Source organism: Nerophis ophidion, linkage group LG17 (genome assembly GCF_033978795.1).
Source record: "Nerophis ophidion isolate RoL-2023_Sa linkage group LG17, RoL_Noph_v1.0, whole genome shotgun sequence".
NCBI classification, from domain to species: Eukaryota; Metazoa; Chordata; class Actinopteri; order Syngnathiformes; family Syngnathidae; genus Nerophis; species Nerophis ophidion.
The window spans coordinates 6,828,917-6,854,182 of record NC_084627.1 but is presented as its reverse complement, the minus strand read 5'-3'; the positions used below and the strand labels follow the sequence as shown (position 1 = coordinate 6,854,182).

General features: G+C 41.6%; 1 protein-coding gene and 1 long non-coding RNA gene across 5 annotated transcripts; one reads left to right on the top strand and one right to left on the bottom strand.

The window, feature by feature from the left end:
- Window positions 1–976: 976 nt before the first annotated feature.
- trim16 (tripartite motif containing 16) lies at window positions 977–25,266 on the bottom strand. Of its 3 annotated transcripts, XM_061875924.1 has the most exons (8): window positions 25,056–25,266; window positions 17,620–17,682; window positions 16,491–17,218; window positions 12,384–12,479; window positions 12,084–12,317; window positions 9,867–10,038; window positions 4,517–4,612; window positions 977–4,450 (listed from the first exon to the last, which is right to left on the bottom strand). In XM_061875924.1, the coding sequence occupies exons 3-8, from the start codon at window positions 16,956–16,958 to the stop codon at window positions 3,852–3,854; spliced, it is 1,665 nt and encodes a 554-aa protein (XP_061731908.1). In that variant the 5' UTR covers window positions 16,959–17,218; window positions 17,620–17,682; window positions 25,056–25,266; the 3' UTR covers window positions 977–3,851. The 3 variants fall into 3 exon arrangements, with proteins under 3 accessions (XP_061731908.1, XP_061731910.1, XP_061731909.1); XM_061875926.1 differs by lacking the exon at window positions 17,620–17,682; XM_061875925.1 differs by lacking the exon at window positions 25,056–25,266 and having other exon boundaries at window positions 17,620–17,790.
- Window positions 16,110–20,976, top strand: LOC133535914 (uncharacterized). 2 transcript variants are annotated; one of them, XR_009802355.1, is made up of 3 exons: window positions 16,110–17,264; window positions 20,590–20,735; window positions 20,792–20,976. It is a non-coding gene; the product is annotated as an uncharacterized LOC133535914 (long non-coding RNA). The 2 variants fall into 2 exon arrangements; XR_009802354.1 differs by having other exon boundaries at window positions 20,590–20,976.

Here is a 25,266-nt window from a genome sequence, read left to right as displayed (position 1 = left end):
ACTACTACTACTACTACACTACTAGCAACATGTAAGATACTACTACTACACTACTAGCAACATGTAAGATACTACTACTACACTACTAGCAACATGTAAGATACTACTACTACTACTACACTACTAGCAACATGTAAGATACTACTACTACTACTACACTACTAGCAACATGTAAGATACTACTACTACACTACTAGCAACATGTAAGATACTACTACTACACTACTAGCAACATGTCATTTGTCACCTGGCAACTCCGTATGGCCGTTGATTGTGACGTCATGCTCGTAATCCCGGATGTCGCTTCCTGAACGCTCAATGATTGCTGCCTATGTTTCATGAAATAGAACATTTAATCAATGATTGCTGCCTATGTTTCATGAAATAGAACATTTAATCAATGATTGCTGCCTATGTTTCATGAAATAGAACATTTAATCAATGATTGCTGCCTATGTTTCATGAAATAGAACATTTAATCAATGATTGCTGCCTATGTTTCATGAAATAGAACATTTAATCAATGATTGCTGCCTATGTTTCATGAAATAGAACATTTAATCAATGATTGCTGCCTATGTTTCATGAAATAGAACATTTAATCAATGATTGCTGCCTATGTTTCATGAAATAGAACATTTAATTAATGATTGCTGCCTATGTTTCATGAAATAGAACATTTAATCAATGATTGCTGCCTATGTTTCATGAAATAGAACATTTAATCAATGATTGCTGCCTATGTTTCATGAAATAGAACATTTAATCAATGATTGCTGCCTATGTTTCATGAAATAGAACATTTAATCAATGATTGCTGCCTATGTTTCATGAAATAGAACATTTAATTAATGATTGCTGCCTATGTTTCATGAAATAGAACATCTAATTAATGATCGCTGCCTATGTTTCGATCATGAAATCGAACATCTAATCAACATACTTCGTTTATTGAAGGGGAATTGAAAGACAAAACAAAAAGCGATGGGTTTATTTTGAAAAACAAAACACACCAATGTTATTTGTTCAGTGTCAAAGAGCAATACCTTGATTAATTTTACAATTCTTATATCAAAAATGAAAGTTCTTCAACAAAAAAATGTGTTTAAGGAGCGCGACAACGGAACCGGAAGTTGTTGTAGACACACCTGTCCGACACAACTGTGGACCCCGACTTAAACAAGTTGTAAAGCTTATTGGGGTTTTAACATTTAGTGGTCAAATGTACGGAATATGTACTGAAGTGTGTAATCTACTAAATAAAGTTTCAATCAACCAATGAAGGACTACTGTATTACATATCAAAATAAAAGCAAGACGCTGTATTTTGCCGCCAGTCCGCGGTCTTTTCTCTAAACTTCCGGTTCCAGTGATACATCATATTAATAAAGTGTATTTATTCGATTATATTACTTTTAGTTTGGTCTGTTTCGGCTGACTGATGATTTCAATGTGTAGTTATACTTTAATAAAACACTGAAAAAGAAAACATTTTTATTTCAAAGTCAGTACTAAATAAAATATAAAATACAATTATTTTCAGGTGTCGTCCATGGAAGTAATAGATTACTTTAATGGACTATACTTCATCCATGAAAGTAATTAATTACTGACTCAGAATTAATACTTCAATTGTGATGTTTCGTGAATACTCATCAATGAAATGCTTATTATTCATGGGCGTATTAGAAGGTTGTAGACATGAATGTTGACTAAAAGTACATTATCAAAATATGATCATAATATCAAGTTGTATTATTGCAATATGATGATATTTTTCTTCATGATATTAAGTTGCATTATTTTTCAAAATATACTTATTAAGTTATATTATTTATCACAATAATCATCTTCATGATATTAAAAGATATATTTATCATTCATCACAATGATACTTGTCTTCATAATGATATTAAGTTATAGTAATCATGATACTTGTCTTCAAAACTATTCTTAGTTGTATTTATTATTCATCACAATATACTTGTCTTAATAATAATGATATTAAGTTATATCATTGATCACAATATGATACTTGTCTTTATAATATTAACATTTGTGTCAACTTAATTCAAAACTACGTTAAGCCTACTTAGTGATAAAAACAGGCACACTCAAAAACTTTTAGGATATTTATATATATTTTAACTCTCAATGCTTTAAATTATTTACCTGCTTTGGACCTATTTGTAGATATAAAGTTTGTGTGTAATTGTAAGTTGTTTTTTTTAATGTTTTATGCGGTTTTTGTAAAACAAGTTCTTTATTATGTAAACACAAACTATGCATTGTTTACAAAAAGATGTGTTGAAGTGGAAACCTTCAGATGAGGTCATTACAGCATTTAATAGTTCATCAATCATAACAGTGATTTTGATGCATTATCTTTGTCCTGAAACTCACACAAGTCCTCCTTGCTGAAAAATGGATGGAAAAAATCATATATATTTTCCCCAAAATGTTTCCAAGTGGAATATGTGAGATTGTGGTCAATATGTGAGATTGTGGTCAGAGGTTTCCCTTTGAGAGAAGAACTATGCAAACCCCCTCATGTGTCTCTAGCACCAACTAGTGGTGGGGAAGTGTCTTGTCTTTGCATCCTTTCAGGACTGCTGCTGCGTGCGTGATAATGTCAGTACTTTGACAGCTAAGTCTTACAATGGTCAAAGTGGAGAGACTATCAGTATCTCCCATCTGGAATAACTTTGAAAAAAGGGCCAGGATGACATTTGAAAGATCAACTAAACAGTTGTTTTTGTGTGTGTAATCAGATCTGTGTGTGCATGTTGTAATGTGTGTTTTTATCTCAATCTGTGTGTAATCAGATGTGGGTGTGCGTGTTGTAATTTGTGTGTCTGTATCTCAATATGTGTGTAATCAGATCTGTGTGTGCGCGTGTCGTAATTTGTGTGTCTGTATCTCAATCTGTGTGTAATCAGATGTGGGTGTGCGTGTTGTAATTTGTGTGTCTGTATCTCAATCTGTGTATAATCAGATGTGTGTGTGCGTGTTGTAATTTGTGTGTCTGTATCTCAATCTGTGTGTAATCAGATGTGTGTGCGCGTGTTGTAATTTGTGTGTCTGTATCTCAATCTGTGTGTAATCAGATCTGGGTGTGCGTGTTGTAATGTGTGTGTCTGTATCTCAATATGTGTGTAATCAGATCTGTGTGCGCGTGTTGTAATTTGTGTGTCTGTATCTCAATCTGTGTGTAATCAGATGTGTGTGTGCGTGTTGTAATTTGTGTGTCTGTATCTCAATCTGTGTGTATTCAGATGTGTGTGTGCGTGTTGTAGTGTGTGTCTGTATCTCAATCTGTGTGTAATCAGATCTGTGTGTGCGTGTTGTAATTTCTGTGTCTGTATCTCAATCTGTGTGTAATCAGATGTGTGTGTGTGCGTGTTGTAATTTGTGTTTGTATCTCAATCTGTGTGTAATCAGATGTGTGTGTGCGTGTTGTAATTTGTGTGTCTGTATCTCAACGTATGTGTGTGTAATCAGATTCATGTGTGGGTGTTTTGTGTCTGTATTTTGATTTGTGTGTGCTATTAGATCATGTGTGCATGTTTTAAATATGTGTCCGTGTTTCGATTTGTGTGTGTGTAATCTGATCAGTGTGTGTGTTTCAACTTGTGTGTAATCAGACCCATGTGTGGGTGTTTTAAATTGTGTGTGCATATTTTCATTTGTGTGTGTGTGTGTGTGTAATGAGATGATGTGTGAATGTTTTAACTGGTGTGTCCGTGTTTGGATTTGTGTGTTTTCTATCTTTGGTTGAAAACTCCCTGGCCTGTAAATGGATGTGATCGGTGTGAGCTGAAAAGGCAAAGTTGTGTAAGCGTGGGGTGTGTTCACGGCAGAGGAAGGCCATTGGTGGGCGAGGTGGGAGGGGAGGGGCTCTTGAGAGGCAAGGGCTCGCCGGGCGGCACCAGGAGCACCACGTTCTCCTTCTTGGACAGCCAGAAGGCGGGATAGAGCGGCTCCAGGAAGTCGGCCTGGTAGCTGTGGATGAGCGTCATGACCCGGTCCACGCCGTAGAAGCCCAGGAGGCCCTTGGGGGCGTCCACGTAGACGCCCAGGCGTGTGAACCTGCCCACGCTGAGGGGCGTCTCCACGCCGCTGTGCCAGGCGGAGAAGCTGCGTCCGTTCCACTGCAGGCACCAGGAGAAGTTGTTGGCGGCGATGCAGCCGTTGCTCTCCTCACCTTTGCGCTCGATGCTCTTGTAGGTCAGGCCCACGTGCGTGCCCTCGCCGCTGATGTCCGCCTCGAAGTAATGGCGGCCCAGGTAGAAGCTCTCGGCCGCCAGCACCTGGCGCCAGCCGTCGAAGCGCTCGGGCAGCTCGGGGTAGGGGTGCTGCCAGGGCGTGGTGTTGCTCACCTTGCGGTTGTCTTCCGTCAGACGCAGGAAGACGTGAGCCGTGTCCGCGTCGAAGCTCACCTGGGCGCCGTCTGCAAGGGGGACACCTGCTCAGTGCCACGGGTCAAAGGTCGGGAGTCGGACGCTCACGCACTCACACTTCAGGAAGTCCTCCCGGGTCACGGGGTCGGGGAGACTCATGTTGTGTTTGGACGCCACCATGGCCTGCACCGTCGTCTTGATGCCCATCTTGTCTGCAACATCAACACTTATGTACACTCCTCTTCTCTGCAACATCAACACTTATGTACACTCCTCTTGTCTGCAACATCAACACTTATGTACACTTATCTTGTCTGCAACATCAACACTTATGTACACTCATCTTCTCTGCAACATCAACACTTATGTACACTCCTCTTCTCTGCAACATCAACACTTATGTACACTCATCTTGTCTGCAACATCAACACTTATGTACACTCCTCTTCTCTGCAACATCAACACTTATGTACACTCATTCTTGTCTGCAACATCAACACTTATGTACACTCCTCTTCTCTGCAACATCAACACTTATGTACACTCATCTTGTCTGCAACATCAACACTTATGTACACTCCTCTTCTCTGCAACATCAACACTTATGTACACTCCTCTTGTCTGCAACATCAACACTTATGTACACTCATCTTCTCTGCAACATCAACACTTATGTACACTCCTCTTCTCTGCAACATCAACACTTATGTACACTCATCTTGTCTGCAACATCAACACTTATGTACACTCATCTTCTCTGCAACATCAACACTTATGTACACTCATCTTGTCTGCAACATCAACACTTATGTACACTCATCTTGTCTGCAACATCAACACTTATGTACACTCATCTTGTCTGCAACATCAACACTTATGTACACTCATCTTGTCTGCAACATCAACACTTATGTACACTCATCTTGTCTGCAACATCAACACTTATGTACACTCATCTTGTCTGCAACATCAACACTTATGTACACTCATCTTGTCTGCAACATCAACACTTATATACACTCATCTTGTCTGCAACATCAACACTTATGTACACTCATCTTGTCTGCAACATCAACACTTATATACACTCTAAATATATACTCATCTTGTCTGCAACATCAATATTTATATACACTCCAAATATATACTCATCTTGTCTGCAACATCAACACTTATATACACTCCAAATATATACTCATCTTATCTGCAACATCAACACTTATGTACACTCCAAATATATACTCATCTTGTCTGCAACATCAACACTTATGTACACTCCAAATATATACTCATCTTGTCTGCAACATCAACACTTATGTACACTCCAGATATATACTCATCTTGTCTGCAACATCAACACTTATGTACACTCATCTTGTCTGCAACATCAACACTTATATACACTCCAAATATATGCCCATCTTGTCTGCAACATCAACACTTATGTACACTCATCTTGTCTGCAACATCAACACTTATGTACACTCCAAATATATACTCATCTTATCTGCAACATCAACACTTATGTACACTCCAAATATATACTCATCTTGTCTGCAACATCAACACTTATATACACTCCAAATATATACTCATCTTGTCTGCAACATCAACACTTATGTACACTCCAAATATATACTCATCTTGTCTGCAACATCAACACTTATATACACTCCAAATATATACTCATCTTGTCTGCAACATCAACACTTATATACACTCCAAATATATACTCATCTTATCTGCAACATCAACACTTATGTACACTCCAAATATATACTCATCTTGTCTGCAACATCAACACTTATATACACTCCAAATATATACTCATCTTGTCTGCAACATCAACACTTATGTACACTCCAAATATATACTCATCTTGTCTGCAACATCAACACTTATATACACTCCAAATATATACTCATCTTGTCTGCAACATCAACACTTATATACACTCCAAATATATACTCATCTTATCTGCAACATCAACACTTATGTACACTCCAAATATATACTCATCTTGTCTGCAACATCAACACTTATATACACTCCAAATATATACTCATCTTGTCTGCAACATCAACACTTATGTACACTCCAAATATATACTCATCTTGTCTGCAACATCAACACTTATGTACACTCCAAATATATACTCATCTTGTCTGCAACATCAACACTTATGTACACTCCAAATATATACTCATCTTGTCTGCAACATCAACACTTATATACACTCCAAATATATACTAATCTTGTCTGCAACATCAACACTTATATACACTCCAAATATATACTCATCTTATCTGCAACATCAACACTTATGTACACTCCAAATATATACTCATCTTGTCCGCAACATCAACACATATATACACTCCAAATGTATACTCATCTTGTCTGCAACATCAACACTTATGTACACTCAAAAATATATACTCATCTTGTCTGCAACATCAACACTTATATACACTCCAAATATATACTCATCTTGTCTGCAACATCAACACTTATATACACTCCAAATATATACTCATCTTGTCTGCAACATCAACACTTATATACACTCCAAATATATACTCATCTTGTCTGCAACATCAAACACTTATGTACACTCCAAATATATATTCATCTTATATGTAACATCAATATTTATATACACTCCAAATAAATACTCATCTTATATGCAACATCAACACTTATATACACTCCAAATATATACTCATCTTATCTGCAACATCAACATTTATATACACTCCAAAAATATACTCATCTTATCTGCAACATCAGTATTTATATACAATCCAAATATATACTCATCTTATATGCAACATCAACACTTATATACACTCCAAATATATACTCATCTTATCTGCAACATCAATATTTATATACACTCCAAATATATATTCATCTTATCTGCAACATCAATACTTATATACACTCTAAATATATACTAATCTTATATGTAACATCAATATTTATATACACTCCAAAAATATACTCATCTTATCTGCAACATCAGTATTTATATACAATCCAAATATATACTCATCTTATATGTAACATCAATATTTATATACACTTCAAATATATACTCATCTTATCAGCACCGTCAATTCTTCTTTTAATACTTCCATGTTTTTATACACTTTATGTAAAAGAAACTAAGTACACTACCACAACTAAAAGAAGTACAAGTACACAACTATAACTATAAGAAACGTACACTAACGCAAATACAAGAAACTACAACACACTACTACGAGTACAAGAACTATAAGTACTCTACTAAAAATACCACTACAACAAACTAGTATACAAGACTACAACTACAACAAACTAAAATACACTACTACAACACTATAATATCAAACTAAAATACACTTCTACAACTACTATAACTACAACAAACAAATACACTACTACAACACTATAATATAGTATCACAAACTAAAATACACTTCTACAACCAACTAAAATACAATACTACAACTACTATAACTACAACAAACTTAAATACACTACTACAATACACTATAATATAGTATTACAATCTAAAATACACTACAACAACATACTAAAATACACTACTAGAATTACTATAACTACAACACACTAAAATACACTACTACAACTGCTACAACTACAACAAACTAGAATACACTACTGCAACTACAAGAAGCTAAAGCACACTACTACAACACACTATAATATAGTATTACAAACTAAAATACACTACTACAACTACAACAGTCTAAAATTCACTACTACATCTACTAGTACTACAACAGACTAAAATACACTACTACAACTGCTATAACTACAACAAAGTAGAATACACTACTACAACTACAAGAAGTTAGAATACACTACTACAAAAAACTAGAATACAAGACTACAACTACTATAACTAAAAGAATACACTACGAATAAATGATAAATGGGTTGTACTTGTATAGCGCTTTTCTACCTTCAAGGTACTCAAAGCGCTTTGACACTACTTCCACATTCACACACACATTCACACACTGATGGAGGGAGCTGCCATGCAAGGCGCTAACCAGCAGCCATCAGGAGCAAGGGTGAAGTGTCTTGCTCAGGACACAACGGACGTGACGAGGTTGGTACTAGGTGGGATTTGAACCAGGGACCCTCGGGTTGCGCACGGCCACTCCAACTGCGCACACCGTCCCCTACAACAAACTAAAATACACTACTACAACTAAAATACACTACTACTACAACTGCTTTAACTACAACACACAAAAATACACTACTACAACTACAACTAAAATACACTACTACTACAACTGCTTTAACTACAACACACAAAAATACACTACTACAACTAAAATACACTACTACAACTGCTTTAACTACAAAAAACTAAAATACACTACTACAACTACAACTAAAATACACTACTACAACTAAAATACACTACTACAACTAAAATACACTACTACTACAACTGCTTTAACTACAACACACAAAAATACACTACAAGTAAAATACACTACTACAACTGCTTTAACTACAACAAACTAAAATACACTACTACAACTACAACAAACTAAAATACACTACTACTACTACAACTGCTTTAACTACAACACACTAAAATACACTACTACAACTGCTTTAACCACAACAAACTAAAATACACTACTACAACTACAACTAAAATACACTACTACTTCAACTGCTTTAACTACAACACACAAAAATACACTACTACAACTGCTTTAACTACAAAAAACTAAAATACACTACTACAACTACAACTAAAATACACTACTACAACTACAACACTAAAATACACTACTACTACAACTGCTTTAACTACAACACACAAAAATACACTACAACTAAAATACACTACAACTACTTTAACTACAACAAACTAAAGTACACTACTACAACAAACTAAAATACACTACTACTACAACTGCTTTAACTACAACACACAAAAATACACTACAACTAAAATACACTACAACAACTGCTTTAACTACAACAAACTAAAGTACACTACTACAACAAACTAAAATACACTACTACAACCGCTTTAACTACAACAAACTAAAATACACTACTACAACTGCTATAACTACAACACACTACTACAACTACAAGAAGCTAAAATACAAGACTACAACTAGAAGAATATACTACTAGAAGTTAAAGAACTATAAGTGCACTAGTACTACTACAAGTATAAAAAAGTGTGTATAGTACTACAAGTACAAGTACTACAGCAATAGGTTAGATAACGAGGTACTAATCGACCTTGTGTACTGGCCTCCAAGCCTACTTGGAGAAGTGGGCTGATACTGACAGGCAGGCTCCACTTGCAGCACTCAGGTGCCAGGTGTGTCACTCAGGTGAGGAGAGCCTCCCCAGCGGAACATTCCACACCAGTGGCAACACGCCCGCTCCCTCTGCTCGTCAGCAGGAAGTCACCTGTGTTGCAGGTGTCCTTGATCTTGTCCACGTAGGCGGTGTCCAGCATGGCACACAGCTCCTGCGTGGCGTCCTGGATCACCTGGCTGAAGGAGTTGAGGCGGTCCATCAGGCCGATGTAGACGCCCGGCAGGGAAATGTCCGACGCCTCCTTCTTCCACTCCGAGTATTCCTGACACAGCACACGGTCACACATCCGTCATGTGGAACAATCTGTGTGTGCTTCTTTTAATGTGTGTGTCTGGACCTCAATCTGTGTGTGCATGTTTTCATTGGTGTGTCTGTATCTCAATCTGTGTGTGTAATCAGATTTGGGTGTGAATCTTTTAATGTGTGTGTCTGTACCTCAATCTATGTGTGTATTATCTGTGTGTGCGTGTTTTCATTTGTGTGTCTGTATCTCAATGTGTGTGTAATCAAATTTGTGTGTGCGTGTTTTAATGTGTGTGACTGGATCTCAATCTGTGTGTGTTTTAATGTGTGTTTGAATTAACTGTGTGTGCAGGTTTTAATTTGTGTGTCTGTATCGTAATATGTGTGTGTGTAATCAAATCCGTGTGTGCGTGATTTAATCTGTGTGTGCATGTTTTAATTTGTGTGTCTGTATCTCAATCTGTGTGTGTAATCAGATCTGTGTGTGCATGTTTTCATTTGTGTGCATCTTAATCTGTGTGAGCATGTTTTAATTTGTGTGTCTGTATCTCAATCTGTGTGTGTAATCAGATCTGTGTGTGCATGTTTTCATTTGTGTCTGCATCTTAATCTGTGTGTGCGTGTTTTAATGTGTGTCTGTATCTCAATCTGTGTGTAATTATCCGTGTGTGCATGTTTTAATTTGTGTGTCTGCATCTCAATCTGTGTGTAATCAGAATTTTGTGTGAGTGTTTTAATGTGTGTGTCTGTATCTCAATGTGTGGGTCATGAAATTTGTGTGTGCATGTTTTAATGTGTGTGTCTGTATCTCAATCTGTGTATGTGTTTTAATGTGATTTTGAGTTATCTGTGTGTGCATTTTTTAATTTGTGTCTGTATCTTAATCTGTGTGTGTAATCAAATCTGTGTGCATGATTTAATGTGTGTGGCTTTACCTTTAATCTGTATGTGTGTGTGTTATCTGTGTGTTCATGTTTTAATTTGTGTGTCTGTATCTTAATATGTGTGTGTAATCAGATCTGTGTGTGTGTGTTTTACTGTGTGTGTCCGTATCTCAATCTGTGTGTGTGTTTTGTGTGTTTGAGTTTTGATGTGTGTGCACAATCAGATCCACGTGACTGTTTTAATTTGTGTGTCTGTATTTCAATATGTGTGTGTTTTAATTTTTTTTCCTTGTTTCGAATTGTGTGTGTAATCAGATCTGTTCTTGTCTTAATTTGTGTGCCTATTTTGATGTGTTTGTGTAATCAAATCGCATGTGCATGTTTTCATTTGTATGTGTGCAATTAGATACATGTGTGTGTGTTTTAATTTGTGTGCCCGTAATTTGATATGTGTGGTACATTACGTTTTTTCACACACCAAAATACGGAAACACAAATTAGTAAACACACACACAGATCCAATTACTAACATACAGATTGAAATACAGATACACAATTTTAAAAAGGCACACAAGGATGTGATTACACACACACAAATCGAAATACGGAAACACAAATTAGTACACGCACACACAGATCTGAATGAACACACGCAGATTGAAATACAGACACACACATTAAAACACACACACATAGATCTGATTGAACACACAGATTGAGATACAGACACACACATTAAAACACGCGCACAGAGATTGAGATACGCACACAGATCTGATTGAACACACACAGATTGAGATAGGCACACATTAAAACACGCACACAGATTTGATTGAACACACACAGTTTGAGATACAGACACACACAGATTGAGCTACGCACTCACAGATCTGATTGAACACACACAGATTGAGATACAGACACACAGTTTGATTGAACACACACAGATCTGATTGAACACACACAGATTGAGATACAGACACACAGTTTGATTGAACACACAGATTGAGGTACAGACACACAGTTTGATTGAACACACACAGACCTGATTGAACACACACAGATTGAGATACAAACACAAATGAGTACACAGACACAAGAATCAGATTACAGATGCACAAATTGAGATATGCATTAAGCGGTTTTGTTGCAATAATACTTCCATAGTTGCCATGGTTACCTGTAAGAAGTCCACATCGTTCTTGTTCCGGGAGAGCTTCTCCACCTGCGCCTGAGTCTTCTTCAGCTCGCCGCACCTTTGCTCCAGGTGCACCTTGATGCCGTCAGCCTGCCGCAGAGCCTGCTTCTCCTCGCCCTCCAGGATGTCGGTCACGTCCCGCTTGGCCTTCTCCACCGCCGCCCGCAGCCGCTCAAACTGATCCTCCATGGCGGCCCGCACCTCCGTCACCGAATGCTGCAGACAGCACGCTCACACGTTTGTTTCTGTGGGCCCCGCCCACCTTTCAGGCGCCATCTTTACCTCGATGGAGACGGTGTTGAGCTGCAGCTTGTTGATGGCGTTCTCCGCCGCCGTCACCGTCTTGGTCATCTCGCTGCGCTTGTCTTTCAGCTCCCTCTGAGGATAAAAACACTCACTTGGAATTCCTCAGTAGGTCCAGATGGCCCAGGAAGCCTGTGATTAACTTCCTGTTGAGGAACCTGAGACCACCATGTTGGGTAGACCCGGGCCACCACATCACTGCCTGCAACCTTAGGAGTGATCAACTTCCTGTTGAGGAACCTGAGACCACCATGTTGGGTAGACCCGGGCCACCACATCACTGCCTGCCACCTTAGGAGTGATCAACTTCCTGTTGAGGAACCTGAGACCACCATGTTGGGTAGACCCGGGCCACCACATCACTGCCTGCCACCTTAGGAGTGATCAACTTCCTGTTGAGGAACCTGAGACCACCATGTTGGGTAGACCCGGGCCACCACATCACTGCCTGCCTCCTTAGGAGTGATCAACTTCCTGTTGAGGAACCTGAGACCACCATGTTGGGTAGACCCGGGCCACCACATCACTGCCTGCCACCTTAGGAGTGATCAACTTCCTGTTGAGGAACCTGAGACCACCATGTTGGGTAGACCCGGGCCACCACGTCACTGCCTGCCACCTTAGGAGTGATCAACTTCCTGTTGAGGAACCTGAGACCACCATGTTGGGTAGACCCGGGCCACCACATCACTGCCTGCCACCTTAGGAGTGATCAACTTCCTGTTGAGGAACCTGAGACCACCATGTTGGGTAGACCCGGGCCACCACATCACTGCCTGCCCCCTTAGGAGTGATCAACTTCCTGTTGAGGAACCTGAGACCACCATGTTGGGTAGACCCGGGCCACCACATCACTGCCTGCCTCCTTTGGAGTGATCAACTTCCTGTTGAGGAACCTGAGACCACCATGTTGGGTAGACCCGGGCCACCACATCACTGCCTGCCACCTTAGGAGTGATCAACTTCCTGTTGAGGAACCTGAGACCACCATGTTGGGTAGACCCGGGCCACCACGTCACTGCCTGCCTCCTTAGGAGTGATCAACTTCCTGTTGAGGAACCTGAGACCACCATGTTGGGTAGACCCGGGCCACCACATCACTACCTGCCACCTTAGGAGTGATCAACTTCCTGTTGAGGAACCTGAGACCACCATGTTGGGTAGACCCGGGCCACCACATCACTGCCTGCCACCTTAGGAGTGATCAACTTCCTGTTGAGGAACCTGAGACCACCATGTTGGGTAGACCTGGGCCACCACATCACTGCCTGCCACCTTAGGAGTGATCAACTTCCTGTTGAGGAACCTGAGACCACCATGTTGGGTAGACCCGGGCCACCACATCACTGCCTGCCACCTTAGGAGTGATCAACTTCCTGTTGAGGAACCTGAGACCACCATGTTGGGTAGACCCGGGCCACCACATCACTGCCTGCCACCTTAGGAGTGATCAACTTCCTGTTGAGGAACCTGAGACCACCATGTTGGGTAGACCCGGGCCACCACGTCACTGCCTGCCACCTTAGGAGTGATCAACTTCCTGTTGAGGAACCTGAGACCACCATGTTGGGTAGACCCGGGCCACCACATCACTGCCTGCCACCATAGGAGTGATCAACTTCCTGTTGAGGAACCTGAGACCACCATGTTGGGTAGACCCGGGCCACCACGTCACTGCCTGCCACCATAGGAGTGATCAACTTCCTGTTGAGGAACCTGAGACCACCATGTTGGGTAGACCCGGGCCACCACATCACTGCCTGCCACCTTAGGAGTGATCAACTTCCTGTTGAGGAACCTGAGACCACCATGTTGGGTTGACCCGGGCCACCACATCACTGCCTGCCACCTTAGGAGTGATCAACTTCCTGTTGAGGAACCTGAGACCACCATGTTGGGTTGACCCGGGCCACCACATCACTGCCTGCCACCTTAGGAGTGATCAACTTCCTGTTGAGGAACCTGAGACCACCATGTTGGGTAGACCCGGGCCACCACATCACTGCCTGCCACCTTAGGAGTGATCAACTTCCTGTTGAGGAACCTGAGACCACCATGTTGGGTAGACCCGGGCCACCACGTCACTGCCTGCCACCTTAGGAGTGATCAACTTCCTGTTGAGGAACCTGAGACCACCATGTTGGGTAGACCCGGGCCACCACATCACTGCCTGCCACCATAGGAGTGATCAACTTCCTGTTGAGGAACCTGAGACCACCATGTTGGGTAGACCCGGGCCACCACGTCACTGCCTGCCACCATAGGAGTGATCAACTTCCTGTTGAGGAACCTGAGACCACCATGTTGGGTAGACCCGGGCCACCACATCACTGCCTGCCACCTTAGGAGTGATCAACTTCCTGTTGAGGAACCTGAGACCACCATGTTGGGTTGACCCGGGCCACCACATCACTGCCTGCCACCTTAGGAGTGATCAACTTCCTGTTGAGGAACCTGAGACCACCATGTTGGGTTGACCCGGGCCACCACATCACTGCCTGCCACCTTAGGAGTGATCAACTTCCTGTTGAGGAACCTGAGACCACCATGTTGGGTAGACCCGGGCCACCACATCACTGCCTGCCACCTTAGGAGTGATCAACTTCCTGTTGAGGAACCTGAGACCACCATGTTGGGTGGACCTGGGCCACCACGTCACTGCCTGCCACCTTAGGAGTGATCAACTTCCTGTTGAGGAACCTGAGACCACCATGTTGGGTTGACCCGGGCCACCACATCACTGCCTGCCACCTTAGGAGTGATCAACTTCCTGTTGAGGAACCTGAGACCACCATGTTGGGTAGACCCGGGCCACCACGTCACTGCCTGCCACCTTAGGAGTGATCAACTTCCTGTTGAGGAACCTGAGACCACCATGTTGGGTAGACCCGGGCCACCACATCACTGCCTGCCACCTTAGGAGTGATCAACTTCCTGTTGAGGAACCTGAGACCACCATGTTGGGTAGACCCGGGCCACCACATCACTGCCTGCCTCCTTAGGAGCCTCCAGTTCACCTTTAAGCTCCATGTGTAGTAAGGCTGTGACTCTTTGGGCACCCAACCTTTCCATTCACCAAGTACTGCTATTATTACTACGACTTGTACACATATTACTGCACCTAGTACTGCTATTATTACTACTACTTGTACACATTATATTACTGCACCTAGTACTGCTATTATTACTACTACTATTTGTACACATATTACTGCACCTAGTACTGCTATTATTACTACTACTATTTGTACACATACTACTGCACCTAGTACTAATGTTACTATTTGTAAAGATTATACTGCTGCACACAGTTGTGCTGTTACTACTATTTGTAAAGATAGTGTACCTACCCACGTGTACCCGGGTGGAAGTACACCAGTCTTTCTTTTATGTGAAAGACTTTTTTAATCAAAGCAGTTGGGTGGATAATTAATGTGCATGGTACATAAAATACTTTTCTCAGCACCAACACTGTGCGCCATGAGGACAATAATAAGAGCAGGGAAAATGTGCCATATTATCAGTGGCGGAGCAGGAAGGGGCTAGGAATGTGTTTGTGGTAAAAAGTCATTCTCTGACATTTTGCACACGCTGCTTCTTGCAAAATGGAGACCCTACAGATGACCGGGCTCTAAACACCGAACATGCTGTGTGCATAACGATGTCGGTGGAACCAACAAGCACACACACCACAGGCAATGTGTGTGTGTGTGTGTGTGTGTGTGTGTGTGTGTGTGTGTGTGTGTGTGTGTGTGTGACAGAGAAGGAAGCAGCTGAACCCTTGGAACAGGAAGCTGATGTCCACGTAAAGATCAGCGACTGTCACAAAGAGCCACAAATAGCAGAAGTTGATCTTTGCATGTGTCCCAGTGTAAGGTTACCGGAACAAAGATCCAAAGTCTAAGTCCTAAGACAGTGATCACATGTGTGAGTACACAACATCATCATCATCATCATCATCACCAGTCAAAGCGACCTTTGTGCATTTGAAGATTTCATCTTGTCTCAGACTATCTTTACGGACCACCAGTTCTCCCAAATGTGTGTGTGTGTGTGTGTGTGTGTGTGTGTGTGTGTAGAACCTGCCTCGACCCGGCGGCGAGCCTCGACCACGGCGACGGTGTTGTGGCCCCTGTGCTCCTCGACCACGCAGTCCTGACACACGCAGCAGGCGTCGGCATAGCAGAAGAGTTCCAGGGGCCACTTGTGGACCTCGCAGGTCCTCCTCTCGATGTCCCGGAGCGGATCTACCAGCCGGTGGTTCTGGAACTTTGGGTTCTCCAGGTGAGGCCGGAGGTGGGCCTCGCAGTAGGACACCAGACAGGTGAGGCAGGACTTGATGGCCCTGCAGGGGCTCTCGATGCAGGAATCACACACCATGTCATCTGGACCCAAAGGTTCTTCTGTCACTTGGTCTTCTTCCACGCCTTCAGAAGTGCTTTCTTCTGCCACCACGGCTTTCTGCTGCCGGCCAGAATCAGTGTGTGTCTGCTCACACTCGGCGGCCGGGTCGGCACCGTTCTGCTGGGGGGAGACAGCTTCGGGGTCTGTCATGTTCTTCTTTTGCTCGCTCCGTGTGCGGAGAACTGGCCCAGCCACTCTGGAGTTCCTGGAGGAGCCTGCAAAGCCACACCTAGATGATGTGAGTCAGACTGGGGCCCAGTTTCAGCCCGCCCCCTCCCTCACGAGCCACAAGGGTGGAGCTCATCCTGCAAAACGAGCTGAGAGGAGACCGGGCGCATTCCTCCACGTGTGATCCGTGTAGCCCCGCCCCTGCACACGGATGCAGCGTGCTCAGTGGAGACTTCTGCTTCCTGTTGACACGTCGCCATGGTTACTCTAACGTCAGCACATCTGCAGGTGAGGTTCTTACATAGGCAACTTCACCAGATAGAAATCATAATAACAACAATCACACATTCATTGACATCATCAGAATATTGAATGACTCTTCCATCCACATGTAAATACATGTAACTACTTATTGTAGTAGTTTTAATGCAAAATACTTCTTACTTTTACGTGAGTATATCTGTGTAGAAAAAACGTTTACTTTGTTACACCGACTTTCATTCCAATCGCTGCATTCATGGATATGATCATTATATCTATCAATAATGATTAATTAGTGCTTGCAAAGATGTATCGATTTGTCTCGTTAGGGACTTGTGTCACGTGACTCTGTTTCATCAATACAAGGTCAGCACACACTGACCTGGGACTCCATTCAGCCAATCAAACGCAGCCTGGCAGTCACATGACCCGGTCCAACAACACGCTGCAAAAAGTGACACGACTCTTCAATGTTTGCTTACAAAGTGTGAAGAAGAACATTTCAATCATTTCGCCCCACAAGAATTCCACTTCCAACTAGAGAAAACAAGATGTTTTAGCTAGCATAGCCTGCGATGAGGTGGCGACTTGTCCAGGGTGTACGCCGCCTTCCACCCAATTGTAGCTGAGATAGGCACCAGCGCCCCCCAAAATCCCCGGCCCCAAAGGGAATAAGCGGTAGAAAATGGATGGATGCTAACATTAGCCTAGTTTTAAACATGAGTGTAAAATGATTGTACACTTTTTGTAGTACATGTTGTAGTAGTATCTCTTTTGTTGTAGTGGTGTCTCTTTTGTAGTAGTAGTCTTTGGCGTACACACACACACACACACACACACACACACACACACACGCACACACACACACACGCACACACACACACACACACACACACACACGCACGCACACACACACACCATCTACTGTTAAACAATAAGCTAGAATAAGAAGACACTCACCAGTTATTCCGTAATTTTGTCACTGAATGTTGACTTACTTTTACTCAATGAATATACTTTTTACTTCTACTCGAGACATATGACGCTAAAGTAACGCTACTTTCATCTCATTCTCGCAAGACTCTTGTTTGACGGGTCAAAGATGGAGAGGGATAAACAAACGGAGAAAATGGCTTTCTTATTGTTGATTTAGAAGTAAATGTCGACTTTGAATGTATTTTATGCCAAGGAGTGTCGACTTCTTGAAAGCCTGTTTGCGTCGTCGTGGGTTCAAAGCATCCGTAAATTTAAAAAAAGATCTTCCTGCCAGGGCTTTTGCTGCGTGGGGAATGGGAGTCCAAGCCAATAAAACCGAACAAGAGGTGAACAAGAAAAAGGCTGAGGACTACCAAAAACTTTTTAGTAAAAGACACTGGTAACTTTTTGCCAGACCCTCTTTTATTTCTGACTGTTGGGTAGGAGAAAAGGATGGCATGAGGCTCTGGCCGCCTACCATGTACTTTGATGTAGGCATGTACCTTGGTGTTACACACATGTACTTTGATGTAGGCATGTACCTTGGTGTTACACACATGTCCTTTGATGTAGGCATGTACCTTGGTGTTACACACATGTCCTTTGATGTAGGTATGTACCTTGGTGTTACACACATGTCCTTTGAGGTAGGAATGTACCTTGGTGTTACACACATGTCCTTTGATGTAAGCATGTACCTTGGTGTTACACACATGTCCTTTGATGTAGGCATGTACCTTGGTGTTACACACATGTCCTTTGATGTAGGTATGTACCTTGGTGTTACACACATGTCCTTTGAGGTAGGAATGTACCTTGGTGTTACACACATGTCCTTTGACTTAGGCATGAATCTTGGTGTTACACACATGTCCTTTGATGTAGGCATGTACCTTGGTGTTACACACATGTCCTTTGACTTAGGCATGAACCTTGGTGTTACACACATGTCCTTTGATGTAGGCATGTACTTTGGTGTTACACACATGTCCTTTGACTTAGGCATGAACCTTGGTGTTACACACATGTCCTTTGATGTAGGCATGTACTTTGGTGTTACACACATGTCCTTTGATGTAGGTATGTATCTTGGTGTTACACACATGTCCTTTGATGTAGGTATGTACCTTGGTGTTACACACATGTCCTTTGCTGTAGGCATGTATCTTGGTGTTACACACATGTCCTTTGATGTAGGTATGTACCTTGGTGTTACACACATGTCCTTTGCTGTAGGCATGTACCTTGGTGTTACACACATGTCCTTTGATGTAGGCATGTACCTTGGTGTTACACACATGTCCTTTGACTTAGGCATGTACCTTGGTGTTACACACATGTCCTTTGATGTAGGCATGTACCTTGGTGTTACACACATGTCCTTTGATGTAGGCATGTACCTTGGTGTTACACACATGTCCTTTGATGTAGGAATGTACCTTGGTGTTACACACATGTCCTTTGACTTAGGCATGAACCTTGGTGTTACACACATGTCCTTTGATGTAGGCATGTACTTTGGTGTTACACACATGTCCTTTGATGTAGGCATGTACCTTGGTGTTACACACATGTCCTTTGATGTAGGCATGTACCTTGGTGTTACACACATGTCCTTTGATGTAGGCATGTACTTTGGTGTTACACACATGTCCTTTGATGTAGGTATGTATCTTGGTGTTACACACATGTCCTTTGATGTAGGTATGTACCTTGGTGTTACACACATGTCCTTTGCTGTAGGCATGTACCTTGGTGTTACACACATGTCCTTTGACGTAGGCATGTACCTTGGTGTTACACACATGTCCTTTGACTTAGGCATGTACCTTGGTGTTACACACATGTCCTTTGATGTAGGCATGTACCTTGGTGTTACACACATGTCCTTTGATGTAGGAATGTACCTTGGTGTTACACACATGTCCTTTGACGTAGGCATGTACCTTGGTGTTACACACATGTCCTTTGACGTAGGCATGTACCTTGGTGTTACACACATGTCCTTTGATGTAGGCATGTACCTTGGTGTTACACACCTGGACACAAGAATGCTTCAAAGTTACAAAGACGACAAGGGTTACAGTTATTTCACAACATGTCAGATGTCCTTTATGTTTGTATTTTACCATATGGTGAGCTTCATGAACGTTTTTATTTCCCCAATATCGAGTAATCGGGTAATTTTAGTTAGCAATATTTGTGCATGTATTTAAAATACTCGGCACATAATTTATTTTGATGCGATAGTTAAACATAATTACAGTTGCAATAGTTTAGTTTTATTTTCAACAGATTGCTTAAAGAGTAATTATTGGTAAATGCAATCTATGAAATATTTAATTCACTAATTTGACAAGTTCTTCACTTCAAACAGAAGGAAATTGTGGAGAGGCGGAGCCGACGGTCCGATGGAGCGGCAGGGCACGCTTGAGCCCTGTCCAAGATGGCGGCAAGGAGGCGGCGAATGCGGCCGAGCGGAGAGGCGGGGCGTGCCGGGAGCGACGCCGCAAACATGTGCAGGTGTGTGGATCGCGCACCAGTAGACAATTAACTTATATCCTCACAATGTATAAAAGGGGAGAAGGAGGAGGAGAGCCCACAACAGCCACCAAGGAGCGGAAGCAACGAGCAGAAGAGGACGACGAGGACGGCAGCTGAAAAGCGGCCCGTGAGCGAGCAGTGGAGAAGAGCAGCTGAAAAGCGATCCGACCTGAAGACAAAGCTTTATTTGAAGGAAATAAAGAAGTCAACCCTCCTCAAAGCAATGTCCTTCCTGAGTGGTCCATGGAACCCGAGCGACGACGGCGAAAGTCATTCACAGACATTTCCCTCTACTTGTGACGTTGAACACATTACACACCATCATACTAAATCTATGACTATGCCTTGCAGGGTGGATGAAGGAACTGTTCTACAATCCTATCAGCAATGAAAGCCAGTTTTGTGTCCTTAAGGTCGAGTGTATGCCTTCCAGGAATGTTCACGGTGCTCCCCATTAGCTGTAGCTTGCTATTGAGAAGAAGTCAGGGAGAGTCAATAGTGCATATTGTACCTGTTTTGCTGGGTATGTAACCATATAGGATAATAGAAAACCGAATATGAATAATACAATTTATATTAAATATTCAGATTGTGTAGTGTTTAAGTTTGAACCCAAATGGCAATGCACGTAATATTCATTCTGTTTGTGTGAAAGTTCAACATTTAGGATGATTTTAAAGTTTTTAAACCTCTTGCCTACTCCAGGTATTGCATAAATTATAATGATTTTTGTGACTATAGAAAAAAAAAATGTTTTTGATGATGTTTATGTTCCACAGATTCCACCGCAGTGATGAGTTTTGGGAACTGAAAAAAAGAAGAATGTGTCATTTAAAATCGTTTGCCTAGTAATAATTAATAATTAATTGGTACTTTTTAGTAAAAAAAAAATAGCCGTAAATTGATACAACCTATTAGTAGATAATCCATGACACTTAGAACATTTCTAATTACTGGATAACAATTACGTGATGTACATTTTATGAATATTTTTACACAGCATTATTGTATATTGTAGCAATATGTTTCAACAATGTTTATTTCGACTACTGTCCATGTCAAGTTTGATCATACCTGGTGTGGTGGATTCAGAACTATATTCTACTTGGCCAGTCTCTGGGATAACTTCATCCATGGAAGCAGCAGCAGGAGTTCATGTTAGTGTGGGTCCTGGCTGCACCAGTCTTCTTCTTTTCACGGTAACTGATGATGTCTAGTCCATGTCTAACAATGGCGAAGGTGGTCATTTGTTGGTTTACCATGCAAGAAATGTTTACTGCAGATCTGAGAGTCTTTTGTAGGCTTCCAGTCCACACACTTGTTGTTAGCGTTTTTACATTTCCAATTAACGGCCTAACGATCTACTACCATTCACGCTGAAGAGTAAAAAACAAAACCATGAACTGACGAAGTTTACTAAAAAAAAGTATGGAGTCGCTTGGATTTGTTTATAAATAAATAATAAATGATAAATGGGTTGTACTTGTATAGCGCTTTTCTACCTTCAAGGTACTCAAAGCGCTTTGACACTACTTCCACATTTACCCATTCACACACACATTCACACACTGATGGAGGGAGCTGCCATGCAAGGCGCCAACCAGCACCCATCAGGAGCAAGGGTGAAGTGTCTTGCTCAGGACACAACGGACGTGACGAGGTTGGTTCTAGGTGGGATTTGAACCAGTGACCCTCGGGTTGCGCACGGCCACTCTCCCACTGCGCCACGCCGTCCCAACTTATCCCTCACAACTTTCTACCTGGACAAATTGGACGTGCGCTGAAGCCAACTTGGAACTGCTCCATTTGTGGCCAACAATTACTACTCGATCACCTCTGAAGAAGTACGTCATACTTCCACCAGATGGCGTGAAAAGTGCACTTCTGTGATGTAGAATCTTTCAACTCTTGCATAAAGTATTTCCTCTTAAGATCCACTCTGTCATATTCACATATTTTTTGCGATCTGTTTCGTATATTCACTTTAAAATACTCTCACGCCTGCGATGCTAAATGTAAACAAACAGCAGCCCTTTTGGATGTTTGCCCGCCCTCAGGGGGGGGGGGGGGGGTCTAGGTCACGTGCTTGCCACCAGGCAATGCCTTGTTCTAGAGCATGGGTGTCAAACTCTAGCCTGCGGGCCAAATTTGGCCCGCCGTGTAATTTCATTTGGCCCTTGAGGCAATAATAAATGAACATTAGAGCTGGCCCGCCGGTATTATACAGTGGCGGTGCTGTTGTATCACCGCATTCAACGCTAATTCTCATACTTGCCAACCCTCCCGATTTTTCCAGGAGAATCACGAATTTCAGTGCCTCCCCGAAAATCTCCCGGGGCAACTATTCTCCCAAATTTCCACCCGGACAACAATATTGGTGGCGTGCCTTAAAGGTACTGCTTTCAGCATCCTCTACAACCTGTCGTCAACCTGTCCATACAAACAGCGTGCCGGCCCAGTCACGTAATATATGCGGCTTCTACACACACACAAGTGAATGCAAGGCATACTTGGTCAACAGCCATACAGGTCACACTGAGGGTGGCCGTATAAACAACTTTAACACTGTTACACCACACTGTGAAACCACACCAAACAAGAATGACAAACACATTTCGGGAGAACATCCGCACCGTAACACAACATAAACACAACAGAACAAATATCCAGAACCCCTTGCAGCACTAACTCTTCCGGGACGCTACAATATACATCCCCGCTTCCAACAAAACTCGATTTTGCATGTCACTATAAAGTTATATAAGCCTTGCTTGTGCAATATTCAATGCAAAACTTGTTTGGGTCCCTATTAAAAGGTTAATTTGTTCAACTTTGGCCCGCGGATTTGTTCAGTTTAGAATTATGGCCCACTCTGTATTTGAGTTTGACACCCCTGTTCTAGAGTAGTGGTTCTCAACCTTTTTTCAGTGATGTACTCCCTGTAAACAATTTTTTAATTCAAGTACCCCCTAATCAGGGCAAAGCAATTTTTAGTTGAAAAAAAGAGATAAAGAAGTAAAATACAGCACTATGTCATCAGTTTATGATTTATTAAATTGTATAACAGTGCAAAATATTGCTCATTTGTAGTGGTCTTTCTTGAACTATTTGGAAAAAAATGTATAAAAATAATTAAAAAACTTGTTGAAAAATAAACAAGTGATTCAATTCTAAATAAAGATTTGTCCACATAGAAGTAATCATCAACTTAAAGTGCCCTCTTTGGGGATTGTAATAGAGATCCATCTGGATTCATCAACTTACTTCTAAACATTTCTTCACAAAAAAATAAATCTTTAACATCAATATTTATAGAACATGTCCACAAAACAAATCTAGCTGTCAACACTGAATATTGCATTGTTGTATTTCTTTTCACAGTTTATGAACTTACATTCATATTTTGTTGAAGTATTATTCAATAAATATATTTATAAAGGATTTTTGAATTGTTGCTATTTTTAGAATATTTAAAAAGAGATCTCACGTACCCCTTGTCATACCTTCAATTACCCCCAGGGGTACGTGTACCCCCATTTGAGAACCACTGCCGTAGAGTATCCATATCCATCCATCCATTTCCTACCGCTTGTCCTTTTCGGGGCGGCGGGGGGTGCTGGAGCCTATCTCAACTGCATTGGGGCGTTCAATGAAAGCAAATATTTTCTGGTTTTGTTCTGAAATAAAAAAACTTCGTATTGACGACAAATATAAACAAAGAGGCCATGAAATTGCCCCATATTCTAAAAAACTGTCAATCAAAGACAAATACATCATATGTTACTTTCTTGAGTTCCATCCATCCATTTTCTACCGCTTATTCCCTTTTGGGGTCGCCGGCCCCTATCTCAGCTACAATCGGGCGGAAGTCGGGGTACACCCTGGACAAGTCGCCACCTCATCGCAGACTTTGTTGTTTTATTTCATTATCTTACACGCATTATCAATCGCACGTGTTTATTCCTTAGTTTTCTCTTTCCTTTCTTGTAGTCGTTTTGTTAATAGTATTCAATTATTGTCTGGGAAACAGTGAAATAATTGTTTGTATCCATTTTATGAAAAAAAAAAACTTGTCTCACATGTAGTGTCTCGCATACACACACACACACACACACACACATACACACACATACACACACACCAACTGCTGTTAAAATTAGCTATAATCAGAAGTCACACATTAATCATAAGTTTTGTCACTGCATATTGACTCAATTAATATTGACTTTAGACTTCTATGAGTCACGTGACTCTAAAGTAACGCTACTTGACAACTTGCAGCCAACATTTACGACTCACCTTTGAAGAAGTACGTCATACTTCCACCAGAGAGCGTGAAAAGTGCACTTCTGTGATGTTGAATCTTTTAACTCTTGTAGATAATTTCCTCTTAAGATCCACTCTGTCGTATTCCCATAATTTTTGCGATCTATTTGGTGTATTTACTTTAAAATACTCTCACGCCGGCGCTGCTAAATGTAAACAAACAGCAGCCATTTTGGATGTTTGC